The 15,808-nt window shown below is 28.0% G+C and overlaps 1 protein-coding gene across 4 annotated transcripts in view; it reads right to left on the bottom strand.

The window, feature by feature from the left end:
• LOC107439981 (disheveled-associated activator of morphogenesis-like protein) overlaps positions 1-15,808 on the bottom strand; it is a 101,882-nt gene that overhangs the window by 21,236 nt on the left and 64,838 nt on the right. For all 4 annotated transcript variants that reach the window (XM_043044586.2, XM_043044580.2, XM_071187572.1 and 1 more), the window contains exons 9-17: positions 11,403-11,469; positions 11,186-11,303; positions 9,804-9,936; positions 7,648-7,774; positions 7,454-7,576; positions 3,729-3,924; positions 2,555-2,658; positions 2,359-2,466; positions 1,587-1,784 (exon numbers count right to left, since the gene is read on the bottom strand). In XM_043044586.2, coding sequence (XP_042900520.1) covers positions 1,587-1,784; positions 2,359-2,466; positions 2,555-2,658; positions 3,729-3,924; positions 7,454-7,576; positions 7,648-7,774; positions 9,804-9,936; positions 11,186-11,303; positions 11,403-11,469 — 1,174 coding nt within the window. The remainder of the gene's footprint in view (positions 1-1,586; positions 1,785-2,358; positions 2,467-2,554; positions 2,659-3,728; positions 3,925-7,453; positions 7,577-7,647; positions 7,775-9,803; positions 9,937-11,185; positions 11,304-11,402; positions 11,470-15,808) is intronic.

The following is a 15,808-nucleotide window of genomic DNA, read 5'->3' as shown; positions in this document are numbered from 1 at the left end:
CAAACTCTGTTTCAATTTCCTCAAAAATAAAAGCAAATTAATTAAATGTAGGCTTTGTTCTAATTTTTTTAAACTAAAAGCGACTGAAGATTTATTGGTTTAAAAGCTAATCAAATTATTATACTTAAAAAACTAAACTCAATGGCGCGACAGCCCATAGAGGGCCAAGGCCTACTATGCCCATCTTAGTTTTCTTAACCTTGGGCTCTGGGGTGCAACGTGAATTAAATATATTTTTTAAAAAAAATTACTTTTTATGACAAAATATAAATTACTTAAATACAAAATATATAAAATAATAAATTGTATCACTTTTAAAAAAATTGTGGATATTTTCCCAAGATAAAAAAATTGTTCCAACCAACTAGTGATACTAGGTATTAAGGACTTTTAAGGACCGTGAATCAAAATTAAGTACTTTTAAGGGCCCTTAATTTTCAAAATAAAAACTAAGCAGTTTTTAAGGACTTTTAAGGACCGTGGGAACCCTGTTGCAACTTAAAATTTAAGTTAAACAGTGAGGTCACTTAAATGGTGGAAAAACCAGCATTACTTGAGAACTTTTTTCAGGGTGATAACTGAATTAAACAACATTCTGAAAAGAGCCTTTTTGTACAAGTAATGTACTGTAATTTTTTTTTCTTCTTAAGCGTTGCTACACAAAATGGCTAGTGTACAGTTTTTTTTTCGCTGAAGACTTACTTCTTGAAGGGTATACGGCTGGACCGGTAGAACAGAGAATTTTTAAGTTAGGATGAAAAAACCTTTTTAATTTACCGCTGGTGCATTATAAGAAAACATTCAAAATTCCCTGGAACAATCTCTAAAAAAAACAGTTTATAGCAAGAAATCAATGCAATCAAATGAAGCAATCATTTATACTTCTGTAAGGAATATAATTTTGAATGCACAGTTTAAATTTGAACTCAATAGGTGGCGAGCTGTTATTATAATAAGTAAGTAAAATATAGTCTTAGGAAAAATGCTTTTAAAAATTTCAAGTTATCATGCTTATATATTTTACCAGCTTATAAACTTCTAGGTACATCCTTCTAGTGAATTTAGGCATCTCTTAAAGAAACCATTTTTACTAAATTCCGAAACTCCAACATTTTTTTAAAATATTCAAATTCTATGTAAACATGTTTTGCAGAAACATTAAAGAAAAAATTAAGAAACAGCAAAGAAAAGAAGCTTATTGTTATAAACCTAAAAAAGAATCAGACTGATTAGAAAATATTTGTGAATTCATAGCAAATAGCTGAATTTTTCAACTGATCTATGACATATGAAACCCACAAGGGAAGAACGGTTTAAGAGAAATGAGAAAGCTGATTCAGAGAAAAATGATTTTTTCAATTTTCTCGGAAAGATAGGGTTTTTTCATAGTACCGTCCAGCCTCACTGTATAATAACACTCAGAAAGAGACTATTTTTCACGTTATTACTTTGTCAAAATTAAGTAATGCTCAAAATGCAACAGATGGAGATCCAATTGTCCTTTTTTGAGAAAAATTGACTTAAACTGATCTTCCCCCTTTGGTCTTCATATACATACTTATATAATAAAAATAAATAATAAATACCTGCTCAACCATATCTTTTGGTAACTGTTCCTTATTATCCATACTTAGAATTGTTCTACAAATTTCTTCATTTGAGAGTCTTAATTTTGATAACAATATTGTACAATTTTGAGCACGCCTACCATCAATGACAGAGAGTTCTCTTGATTTGGCTTTAGTCACCACTGCTGGTATATCTTCTTCAACTGAACCAATGCACTACAAATTTCACAAGTACATTAATCACAAGTACTTAAGAAAAACATAATGTGCATTCATTTAAAAAAATGCAAAATGCTGATTTTTTTTCAGAGAAGGTGGAGACTTGTTAATTAGGGTGTATTTAAAAGTTTTTTCATAATTTTGAAACTAAACTAATGTAGAAAAGCTGTTTCAAAGAAAAACTGACTGGTTTAATTTTGACAAACCAAATGTCAAAAATGTTCTTTTATAATTACCAATAATGTTGAGAAATTCATATTTCACTACTATATATATATATATATATATATATTTCATCACAGTTTTCAGATCAGATTAGAAATAAACAGAAAATCTCAATATTTACAATCATACAAAAGTTGTACAACGAGAAGAAATTTTAGTACAAACCAAAATCTGAAATACTTCATAGCTTAAAAGGAATATTACATATGAACGTACACAAAAAAATTGAGAAAAAAACACGGAATATCTTTTTAATTTTACCTTAAGTTTAATTTTATACATTAAATTCAACCCAATAAAAAAAAAATTTTTTTTCAAATTTTTATGAAATTGAAAAAAATGTTACCTGTTGTTTTTGATAAGCAGAAAATGTCTTATCAAATTCTTGCAAATCAATATCTTTGTACAGTTTTGTGTCATCAAGTTCTTCCCAAACTGTTCCCTCCAACTTGCTCTACAACAAAATAATTACAAAACATTGGTTATATCCTTATAAATTATTTTTTGAAATGTATATTAATAAGCAAGTTTGTTTTTCTTACTTCTGGTAGTTTACACCAATTAAAAGATTTCAATGGATTTGATGGTTGAGGAATATTTTTAGACATCACTCTTGACAAATTTAAAGGTTTGTCATTTAATGAACCTAAAAAATTTACATAATTCTTACAGAAAATAATCACAATGAATCAATTAATAATAAATCAAAGAAGATACACAAAAACATAATATTCAATAAAGTTTCTACAAATTAAAATCATTGAAAAGTTACCATACTAAAATATTTGTTTAAAATTCATTTAATCCTATAAGCATTGAGCTCCTGGGTAAAATTGTTCAAAAGTTTCCTTGTAATACACTAATAACAAGGGGAACTGATTTTCTGATGCAGTTAAGTTTGCAGCTAAGAAATCAGAAAAAGCCAGGACTAACGCACATAAAACTCGATGAAGCTAAGAAGAAAACCTAGATTTCATTGAAATCATCTCTAATGCCTGCTTTTTACATGAATGTTTCTTTATTTCTACCAAGAAAAAATTTTTAAATCTAAAGATTGTCATTTATGTGCAGAGTTGTCAGAGAGTGCAGTTTTAAAATTTAGGAATTTTGTTAACTTTATAACAGATTTTTTTACATTTGTATAAATGGAAAACTAAGTTAATAAATATATAATTTTCCCCTTATTTTTTTTTTACCTAACATGTCATTTTCAGAAAATTCAACATTTATCAACAACTTTATATGCCTCGATATACTTCTGGTTTTATATCATAGTCAACAACTTGGGGTTAAGATATTGTTATTGATGTGCATCGTCAGCGAGAGAAACTTTGGATTAGATTATTATTTAAGTGCGCGATTGACAGAGAGTATAATTTTAAAAATTGCCTGCTTTATAATGGTAGTTCCTGAGATTGGAAAAAGTTTTAGTTAATATACGTAAAATTTTCACCTCAAAACTGTGCTGTCTTTTATCTTACGTATCATTCTTACAAAATTCAATATTTACCAACAATCTTATTTGCCCTAGCGTACTTATGGTTGTATGTAAAACCATTTCAAAGCATATAAATACTTTTAAAATTTTCATATAACTACTAAAAAGCATGACAGAGTTTTGTGTATCCTGACTGCATAACAATGATAACAGAATATTATATTGAAATTGAATGCATTAATATATATTGTATTTATGAGAAATAAAGGCTGTATTACCAATACGAAGTGGAGGTGGTGGTGGAGGTCCAGGTGGTGCTGGAGGGGGATTTGGGGGTAACGCATGTGGAGGTGGTGGTGGAGGACATGGTACTATTCCAGGTGCTGGGGTTATTCCAGCTTTAGCATCATCAGATAAGCATCCAGCTTTAGCCAAATTTTCCACTTGAGTCCTTTGTTGTTTTTCCATCTCAAGCTACATTTAAAAAAAAATATGAATTAAATGAAGGGTATAGAAAAGTTTTGATTATGAAATCTTAAAATCAAAAAATAAAGTGTCTTAATAGGTTTGAACACTCAGGGATTTTAAATTTATGAGTTTTATTTATTTATTTTTTGTTTGAAAATTGCCTCAATACTCAAAATGATGTAACAAAAAGTATATAAGCAAGAGATATGTCCAAGTAAATTAATCTTGTATTTATGCAAATCCACTCAGAGATCACTGAATGTATCCATAAAGTTTCAAAATAATTTATTGGAGCTATATCTTTTATGGTGACTAGACTGAAAACTCGATGAAAAGGAATCATTGGAGGAGAAAAAAAAAATTTAAAAAAGCCCACATTTTAACATGTATGAATATATATATATACCGTAATTTCGCAGAGATAGGCCACGGCGTAATTGACTTAAAACTTGAAAATTTAGTAGGAAGGCGCATCTAACGGGGTGGCCTATATAGTATTACTTTTTTTTTCTTTAAAACATTTTCTTCCCAGAAACCACACAGGAAATTTCATCATCATTTTTTCCACCTGTTACTGTGCTTTCTATTTATTTTTTCATGCTTAATGTTACTCCAAAGAATGGTCAGAGCACCTGGAATTTTCCCCTCCCTACACTCCCCAATCCTTTCTTAGAATCACTTTCTGGAGATCACTATCCACAAGAGAACAAAGTCTCTCTTTCCCTTCTGCCATATGAACAGCTATTGAGTGTAGAAAATGGAGTGGAGAAGTGTAAATCAGAAAGGAATGAATGAAGGAAATCAGGGTGGGGACAGTGATAACTTAAACTGTAAAACAAACGCTCCCCCCCCCCCCTTTCTNCACTTGTCATAAATGCCTCTCTCCACTCCCCTTTTTTCTTCAGCTGCTTGTTAAAAACATGTGAATGTTTGATGAACAAAGGGTGCTGAAGAGCTTGGGATAACCTTGAATAATCTTACAATTAAAATGTTCCAGATGAATTTCAAACTTTCAACTGAGGGTCAGTGAAGAGGGGGAAAAGCAAAGTGTGTGAGAATTTTAGACAGGGATAAAAGAAATACCGTCCTAGGGGAGTCATTTAAAAAAAATTGATTTGAGAAGCAAAAATAGGGGGAGGAATTGCTAAAAATAGAAACTTGTTTTAAATGCTTTGGAGAGCGCTTTTTATTGTTGATTTTTCATTGCTCATATTTCTATCTGATTTAGACCATCTTCCTCAGCTTATTATTATTTTTTTTAATCCATTTATCTTCAATTCTGATGTGTTTTTGTTTTATTAATGTTTTTTTTTTCGATAATATTTTTGTTTCGTTTATACTATTTTCGTTTTGTTTTAACATAAAGTTATCCATTTTAAATGCCTCGGATCAAAAAGAAAAATTATGCAGCTGCGTTTAAGCTGTCAGCATTTAAAAGAGAAAAAGAAATTGTGATAAATGACTTCAAAAAAGCGGAAATCATCTAGGGACAAAACGAAACCGAAAGGGAGGCTGAAAGTGTGAGTAACGGAGATTAACCCGAAATAAACAATGTACTAGTAAACCTAATTTGCTCTGTTACAGAGAGTTCTGATTTTGAGGAATTTTTAAGTGCAATGATATGAATATATAGTGATAGGTGATATCTAAATAAATAATTCTTTAGTTCTTCTTTGAACAAAATTTGTTTGGATTTATCTTTTATATCTAAAACAGGATTTTGGATTGTTGATTTAAAGGTATGATCGTTTTATTTTTAACAATTTTCAATCTTCTTTTAATGGTTTTTGATGTATTATTTTATTTATATTTTAATGGTTACTTCACATTAAAATTAGAAAATGCTATATTTTACTTAGAAAGTTATTGAAATCTATTTTAAATACTAGGATTGCTTCTATTTTTTTTTTTTTTTGTATATTCAATACCCTTTTATTGGTTCTTATTTAACTATTTAAATTATATAAATATGTGCATTTAGAGCATGTGTTAACTCTTTAATCAATACCTGCGTTAAGTTCAAAATTCGTTAATTGCTAAAAATTTGGCACGGCGTGTACGATGGTGTTGCGTATCCGGGGAAAATCTTTTTCCTTCCTGCCAATTTTTGAGGGTGCGGCGTTTCTCCGCGAAATTACTGTAATTTGTTTTGGTGAATTATATTATTTTAATAAACAATTTAGCTTTAATCATTTCAAATATGTGGAACATCAAGCTAACAAACCAGATAAGTTGCATGTCTTTATTTATTATCATATCTAGTATTTATCTCCTATAAAAAATTTCTATGGTAAGGTTGATAGGACTTTAGAATTTCATGCAAAGAGTTTCATAATGATCACATTTAATATATATTTTTAGAATCATAGTCAAAAATTTAGTAAAAATATATACATATTTTAGTGGTTGCAAATTAATATTTAGAAAAAGAAGCAACAGACACTATCAAAATTTGAAGAATCACTATTGAGTATATCAGAATTCATAAAATTTATTGCCAAATAAATAGAGACAAATTTAAGTTAATTATTACAACCATGTTCTAGTTTTATTTGGTAATTCATAGGTTTTGATGTTTCAGTCTAATATTCTCCAACATTAATTTCTCAGACTTTGAGAGCTTTTTTTTATATTTTTTTTCCTGCTTAAATAATAATTTAGCTATGTTCAAATCTTGCAGTTTTTTAACTTTTTTTGGCAAGGATTCTAAAAATACGGATTAGGGGTGAGCATTGCAAAATTCCTTACAGAGTTTGAAGTATTTTTTTTTCTGTTTGGTGATTTTAGTTTTTTATTAAATTTTTAAAACTACAGAGGAAGGTGGTATTTTTTTGCAGAATTAGTTACTAAATAATAAAAAAATATAATGATAGAAATAAAATCATTTGAGGTATATTTTGTTAAGTATATACAATGCATGCATACAGAAAACTTCTTTCGCACCAATTTAGAGAGAGATGAATTCAATAAATTAACTTACAGTTTAAAAGTAAAATAATATTGAAATAAATAATTTTAAACAAAAGCTTGTGAAAGGTTGTGCACACTTAGAAAACAAAAGTAACATATTAAACACATTTTAAAATAAATTAAGGCAAGAATAAGTTCACATTAGAAAAGCCAAGTTAAGCTTACTTCAATAACATTACTTTTTATTAAGCTGATGCACATAAATTATACATAAATGAATTCAAAAACATATTATAAACCTTTTTATTTAACAAATTATTTATAGTGATTCAGATAAAGAAAAAGTTTAAAATCCTAAATTTTCAAAAAAATAAATCTGGGATTTATGAAAGAAAATTTATTTTCTTAAATTTACAAGGATAAGCAAGAAAAATGCATTGTAAATGCCGAGACATAAAAAAAATTTGTCTTTTTAATTCTTTTATGCATCTGTTTCTCTTCTCATACAGAAAAACTTATATATTTAATATTATTTTAGAGTAATAAATTCTTTAAATTAAAAAAAAGATTTAAAAAATCTGATACATGGTTTATTGAAATATCTATATTTTAAAGATAAACATACCACTAGATTCAACTCATTCATTCGATATTCTAATTCTGAAATTTTTTGTTTGGCCTCTAAGTGTCCCACAGTCTCTTTTTCGAGCTTCATTTTCATTTTATTTAAAGATGACTGTAGATCCTCCTAAAAAAAAATTATTTTCATTAGCTCTGGCAATTTATAAATAAATTTTACAAGTAGCAAATATAGCTTACTTTTTCTTGTGAAGATTGCTCCAGTTCTTGTTCTTTTTTGGATAATTGATTAGATAATTCAATATTTTCTTGTTCTAAGGTTTCAGCTTTACCGTTAGCTAGCTTTACTTCTTCTTCAGTTGCTAACCTTTAACATTCAAAATTATTCAAAGATTTAACATTTATTTTAATATATATTTACCTTACTATACTAATAATTGGTATACTTCCTCATCAATTACTATACTAATAACTATACTAATAGTTGGTATAATGATAGGTATACTTCCTCGCGTGCCCTTTAATAGGGCAGGTCGAGGCAAATCTTTACCTTACCTTACTATACTGCATTTGAAATACATTGTGATCATTAATAAAATGGAAAACATAAGCTATATTGCTTAATAATATGGCCCTAGACTTTGTGACATAGGCAACCCTAAGTTATATTTTTGAGAGGAAGAAATTCTCCTTTTACCGAAGGAAATTTCTAATTTGACTGAATCATTAAAAAGTATGTAATATCTTAGCTTCAATAAAAAAAAAAAATTTCTTACTAATATTTTTCCATTATGTTAATTTTTTCCACCAATATATAACTGAATTAATGACTTAATTCTTAATTATTCTAGTCAATGAGATGTGATTGGTCAGTAGGTTGGCATTGAACTGTTGTGAAGAACTGGGGTTCAATCCCCAGTAGCAGTTTGAACCCCACCCAGCTTCAGATTGATGGTTGCCAGTTTTTTTGGGAAGTAAAGGCTGTCTTAGTATGTTGCTGACCATATTGCTACAATCAGCAATCACCATATTGTGGAACCCTAATATCTGTGAACCCTCTTGCACACAAAGAGCTAATCTAGAAACGATTTACTTTTATTCTAGTCAATAAAGAAAATAACGAACCATTTAATAAATATATATAAAAAGATAGAAATTAATTCAAAGCTAAGATGAAGACAATTTTTCACTCTCTCAGGTATCGAATAACATAATTTAGTAATCAGCAAATCTCATCCAAAACTGGATATAAATAAAAAATGTATTCTGAGAATCTTCAAAATGAAAATATAGTTTCAGTAGTTAAAAATTTAAAAAATAAAGAATAAAAATTAATTGTAAATAAAAAAAATTGCTGACTTATTCAAAATATCTTCATGTGTTGAATTTAAAAAGTTAACAATAATAAAGTAGGTACAGAAATAGTAAACGTGAATTTATGCCTAATACTTCCAGTTAATAAACACAATAATTAATAATTATTCCATAATTAAATAAAACCAGCATATAAACAGAAGAAATAAAAATGATTTTTTAAAAATTGTATTGATAATTTGAAGTATGAATTACTAATTTTTATTCTTTTTCTAATATTTTCTGATACATTATACCAGTTAGTTGATACTAAAATAGTAGTTATAAACAATTTTTTTAAGTTTTTTTACAAATACTTCAAATTAAAATAGTATAAACATTTAAAGAAAATTAAAAACAATTATCTATATATTTATTTGCCTTTGTTGATATACAATTTAAACTGTAAAAAAGCATGTACTATTGGTAGTATTTGTAACACAAAGCATACTAAAACCAGTCAATACCTTTCTATCCAAATTACTTTTTTAATTTATGTAAATATATAAATTATGGACGTCAGCTCTTTCTGAAATCATTTTCATAAATTCAAATGCTTAAATGAGAGTTTTTTTTCACAACTGATACTGTCAACACCACACCAAAATCATAATTCTTTAAAAAATGTTATTTTATAAAACATCTTAAAGTTTACTATTCTATATACTGTACAACGTAAGGCATAAAAGCATATACCTTGTATTTTAGACTATGTGTGACATTCACATTTTGATTGTTATGTGTGGCATTCCTTATCATATGTATGACATAGATAAAGAATGATACAGTTGATCAAGGAGTAATTAAAAAATATGTTCAAGTAAAGGTTGCCAAATTTGCAGATTTGTGTTTTTGTTACAAAAGGCTTTGTTTGCTTGTAAATATCCAATGAAGTGGTTATAAACATACTTCATTAAGCATGTAAAGAACAAATAAAATATTTTCTTGTACTGTTTATTCCGCCCAAAAAAGACAATATTTTGAATGACAATAATTAATATTCATAAAACTTTCAAAATTTTCCATGAAATGAAATAACTTACAAGTGAACTATTTCTCGGACATTGATGTTAATAGGTGAAACATCTGGATTTTCTCCATTTTCTCCTTGAAGTATAATTTGTTGCACAATTCTATCAAATAATAACCAATGTTGAGGGCAGGCACTGAAATCCACTGCAAAGGATAAAAAAATTGCTGTGTAAAAGTATAATATAAAAAAATTGTAATAACTTAGAGCATTTTTTTACTTACAAAAGAGCGGCTTGATAAAAGCAATTTCAAATTTTTGTTAACAATTGTATTTATTTTATTTTTGAAATAGCTTAAGTTATTAGAAGTGTGTGTTTTTTGCAAATACAGCACAAAATAAAATATTTCCCAACCAAATTAATATGTTTTGTTTCTATTAACAATATAAAATCTTTACCATGGTTTATATGTTTTTGATGATAAAAACTATTTTAATGCAAACTGTTTTGATAAAAACTATTTTGATAAAAATTATTCTGATGAAAACTATTTTGATGGATTTTGGCTCTTTACAGCATTTACCAAAATTAGATGAGTTCCCAAACAATCTTTGAAAAATAGATCGATCTGATCATAAAATGTCTCAATTTACAGCATCTACATATATTAAATAGAGTGTAGAAGGAAGAAAAATTAAATCAGGGCAGTTCTTATGTCTCAAAGGGCCCATGACAAAATTTGCATTAAATAATTTTCATCTAAACTATATTGATAATATGTAATGATTTTTTACAGAACTCTGAAAAGAAAAATATTCAATACGTTCTGAAGAACACAGAACTGATTTTTTTAAAATTTATTGCTATTCACCTCATTTCAATAATCATTATATTGATTTTTGACACATCATTTATTTCCAACGAATATTTTAAACATGATTGCAGGGATGGGATAGACTGGCCCACCAGGACAATTCTCAATGCACCCTTTTCAACTGGCACCTTGCAGCCTGGTTACTTTTAGTTGGAAAAAAAAACTAAAAATAGTAATTTATATCAATTATGTTTTGAATCTTCGTTTTTCAGAAGAAGAAAAAAGAAAATAATGATTTTTAATATTTTTCATTTATCTACATTCTTTGTTGTTTGCTACCCTTCGCTGAGGAAAAATCTTTTTTTTTCTTTTTGCTCCATCACACCACAATGGGAAAGCATAGAGAGAAAGCAATTTTTGTTTTGTTTTTTCTTAGCTAAAATATTTATTTAAATCTCGAATGTTAAATACCTTTCTAAAAATATATCAAGAATGGCCATTCTAAAACATCCTGTAAACTAAAAGTTTCATAGCAAAAATGCATTTTCTGGCAAAGAGAATTATGCAAGGAAAATGCATGACAAATATATTTAAAGATATACTCTTAATGCAAGACAAATACATTTGAAGGTATACTTACAAGGTAGTTGAATGCAATGATACAACAATGAAAGCAAATGAGGATAAGCGGGTGTATGAGATAATTTCTTTTTCAGCAATTCTAACATGCTTTTAACACTCTTGGTATCAATATGAACCTGTTTTAAAGAAGTAATTTAAAATATAAATCCTAGAATTTAAATTTTTTGAATTAAATTTTAATCAAACCTTTATATATATTATTTTAATATACTTACACATTCAAATTTCCGAGCCATTTCTTTCTCATCTTCATTTCGCACCATTTCAAAAATATCTAAATGCCTAAAACATTTAATAATTTATTTATCGATTATTCAAATTCAGTCATTGAATGCAAGAGTTTTGAAAGTCATTTATTTTACACTCACCATTTTTGATTTGATAAGGTTTCAGTATTTACCTCATAACTTCTTCCCAAACCAAACACATCTGCCTAATGCGCCACTAAAATTTGTTTAGTTTTGTTTTTCTTAATGAGGAATTTGTTAACCTTTTCAGCATAACTATTGGTCATAAATATTATACCATAACTATTATAATTATTATAACATTATTATTAGCCAACATATAGCTATTAACCATTGATTTTTTTCTAGCATTATTGGTTCAATTTACAGGAATTGATCCTACAATCTAATAAATATTTCAATTTTTAACTCTAAAGATTTGATTATTTAACAACATGATCAAAGATCCGGTTCCCAAATTACTAAAAATTTAAGAGATCAGGAGATAGTTATTTCTAACTTGCTAATAAGATAAATTTTACTAATCTTTAACCAATTTATTCACGAGAAAATTAATTGAAGGCATTCACTGAATCGCTTGACATTATGGGCTTTCTTATACTATTGGTCAAATCAAATGTGTTCTTAAACCTCATCTATATTAAAGATGCATGCAAAATCAAGATATTAGATCTCTTTTGAACATCTAGCATTATTGGAACATTAAGGATCACTTGAGTTTTTCAGCAACATTCCAAAATTCCTCTTTTTCTTTTGGCCTGAACTTCTAGGAATATTTTTTATTCTATTTTTACTTTTGCATTATTTTTACAACTAATTATCTCATTTGTTAAACGTTAAAAAATCTGCTTTCTTTTTAAATCCTTTTCATTTTTTTTTCAGATTAATTTCTTAACCCATTTATACACTTGTTTTCTGTTTTTACTTCAACTCAAATGATTCTATATTTCCTTTTCATTTTGTTGTTTGGAACTGATGATGGTACTCATTAATAGTAGTTAGTCTTATTAGTACTTATAATAGTCTTTCCAACTTGTTTATTTGATCTTATTAACCCCCAATGCCTGGAAGAGTGGTCCTCATGCCCGTCAACGGGGGGGGGGGGGGGGGNGGGGGGGGGGGGGTGTCTCGCCCCCCTCCAGCGATATCATCCAGGCGGCATTTTTTTCTCTTCTCTTTTTTTTTTACAAGCCAAAATTACGACTTTTCCGAAATTCTTTCACTGTCGGATTTTTCATCGATGATGAGATTTAAACGGATTTCAAAGTTATTTAAGTTTCGTCCATTTCGGGATTTTGTCCCAGACCCGACTTGTCAAATCTTGCTGTGAAATGTGTTTTCAAATTTAGCTTTTTTTTTCTCCTCCAAGAGTAACCATTTATGATAATTCGAAGCAAGATGACTGATAATACTAGCCAAAATCCCAACTTTGCCGAAATTCTTTCGTTGTCAGATATTTCATCGGTGATGAGATTTAAGCGGATTTCAATGTTATCTGAGTTTCGTCCATTTCAGGATTTTGCCCCAGACCCGATTCGGCAAACCTTGCTGTGAAATGTGAGTTTTCCAATTCAGTTTTTTTTCTTTCCTTCAAGAGTAACCATTTATGATAATTTGAGGCAAGATGACCAATATTACAAGCCAAAATCTCAAAAACCATTTCTCTCGTATTATTATTTCCATGACACAGTCTTAAATTTTAAAAAAATTTAGTGATCTTAATTTTTAGTTAGTTATTAATGTATCATAAAATTCAGATATTAATTCTCTGAATAATATTAACTCTTAATTAGAGGTTTAAGTATTTTTTAAGGGAAGTGTGATGAACTTACATGAGTCTTTTTGAAAGAATTAATAAATTTTAAATGAAATAATCATGGCAGTGATGTAAGCTTTTTTTTTCTTTTACTTTCAAAATATTGGGAAAAAATTACAAATAAGAGTACCTATTAAAAAGGATTCTTTATTATTCAAAATATCTTATTTATATTGTTAAATTCTGTTTAAATAGCACAAATTATTAAATAATTTATATTTTCAATTGGTATATATAAAAGCTATTTTTCTACTATGAATTTTTTTACTAATTCCAAATGACTTTAACATTTAAAAAAAAAAAAAAAAAAACATTTAATTTGTTAACTACCCTTCAGCTCATAATTTTTGAAATTCTCTGATGATTGGATTATTATTTGAGTTAAAATGTTTTTAACCTAAAATAAATTGTTCAGGGCTCAATTCACATCTTTAGAACAATTAATCATCACAACAAAATTTGATATTCTCTATGGAAAATAGTAAACATATATGTGATCCTCAATTCACCTTTATGAAAGTTTCTGTTTTAAAAATAAAATATTATATTTTACTTTTAGATTTTTTTTTTCAAGAATCCTAAGAATTCTGAAACAGTAAATTGAGCTACACTCAGTCGAATCGACACTTCAATCATTTTATTTGGATGGTTGCCGAGTTCAAAGTATTAAATGTTGTAATATTGGATTCATTAATTATTTCAATACAAATATGGTAAAAATAGAGGAATTCTTCAATTCCGAGTATTCACGGAAAAGTGGCAAGTCTGTTTGATCAAGCCGTTACCGGCACTATGACCTTGTGAAGCTCAGACAAAACCCCGGAGATTTCTGTCAAGTTAAAAAATCGAGGATGTTTTAAAAGTGGTTAGCTAGAAATGCCTCAAGCTATATTTTCTCACGTTCTCTCTTACTGTTTCTAAGAAGAAAGACAATATCTTTGTCCATGTCGTTAAGAAGGAGAAGAAAGGGGCTCAATGCACATGCTTATAACTCATCGAAATTATTTCAAAATAAACTTTGGAAGCTCAAGTTTTGTGGCACATTTGAACTCTTTTATTTGTTATGTTTTACCTTTGATTATCAAGCTTTAGCCAAATACAAATTGTATATATATATATATACTGCTCAAAAAAATTAGNTACACACATATATACACATATATATATACATATATTTACATATATACATATATATACATACATATATATATACATATATACATATATACATATATATACATACATATATATATACATATATACATACATATATACATATTACATATATACACATAGATATATATACATACATATATATATACATACATTCCGGTTTTTTTAAATAAAATTTTATCCTTTTTTTGTTGTTATTTTTTACTTATTATTTCCCCCCCTTTTTCATATGTCTATAATTTTTCTTTGCTTTATCTTCATTTTGAACTTATCTAATGAGTTCTGTTTACTTGCAGCTTATGCGCAATAAATGAAACTTATTGTTTTTCTTAACTTTCTTCGTGTTTTCTTGTATTTATTTATTTATTATATATACATATATATATATATGTATATATATATGTATGTATGTATATGACAGTCAGCAAAATAAACTTCAACACCCCCCCTCTCAAATCAGTTAGCGACGGGCCTGATGGTCCTTACATAAAAAAAACCCTATTTTTGAAAAATGTGTTAGTTATACCAGGTGAACACTTTTTCTGTTATCCTCACTCTACAATTAAAAAAGCACTGTGCTTGAACTTCAAAGTCAACTAAAATTTAAAAGATCAATATGCTATGCATAATGAATTCATAAAGATCTAGCTACAATTAATAGTAATTCAAATTCATCCTTCGCTGTAACAACTAATAGTAATCAAAACTTGTCTTTAACTGCAATCGTTCTTTTTCAACCAAGCGAACTATTATGTTTTCAATTGTTACCAACACATCTGTCTTTCTACTAGGCTGACTTAATGACAATAAACTAAGATTTATTAATCTTCAGTTGTATTTATAAATCATTTCATAAAATAAATTAAATGTTTTTCAGAGAGTTTCAGACAGATCATATTTCTGCAAAATAAATCCTAATATGGAGATGCTTAGGCTACAACATCTTTATTTTTTTTATTTTGAAAAATAAAAAAGAACCATAACTTAAAAGAATATATAATTCAATTTCCTTTTCTCTTTAGTTGCAAAAAATTCATTTTATAAAAACTTTTACTTCAATAACTGTGCCTTTAATTTTTTTCTATCCACACGGCTTAAGCAAATGCTGTGTAGAGAGTCCCTCTAGCACACGATTGTTACATTGGAAATTGTATAGGTTCGTCTCAAGAATTTGACGGCACAAGATTTGTACAAACTGCATTGGCCAGTTTATTAAGGGGCCGCCATATTAAATGTTTTAAATTTTTATGGGCAGGGAAAAGACCTATTCACCTTGCCCTTGTTCGTGTCCTGCTTTTTCTGCTCATATCATTAATTGTATTAGTGTCTCTCTATGAGGCTGTTGTGGAGTGGGGAGGATGATGGACTAACAGATAATGAACGG

The sequence above is a fragment of the Parasteatoda tepidariorum genome, chromosome X1 (assembly GCF_043381705.1).
Source record: "Parasteatoda tepidariorum isolate YZ-2023 chromosome X1, CAS_Ptep_4.0, whole genome shotgun sequence".
Lineage (NCBI taxonomy): Eukaryota > Metazoa > Arthropoda > Arachnida > Araneae > Theridiidae > Parasteatoda > Parasteatoda tepidariorum.
This window is presented reverse-complemented; position numbering and strand designations above follow the sequence as displayed.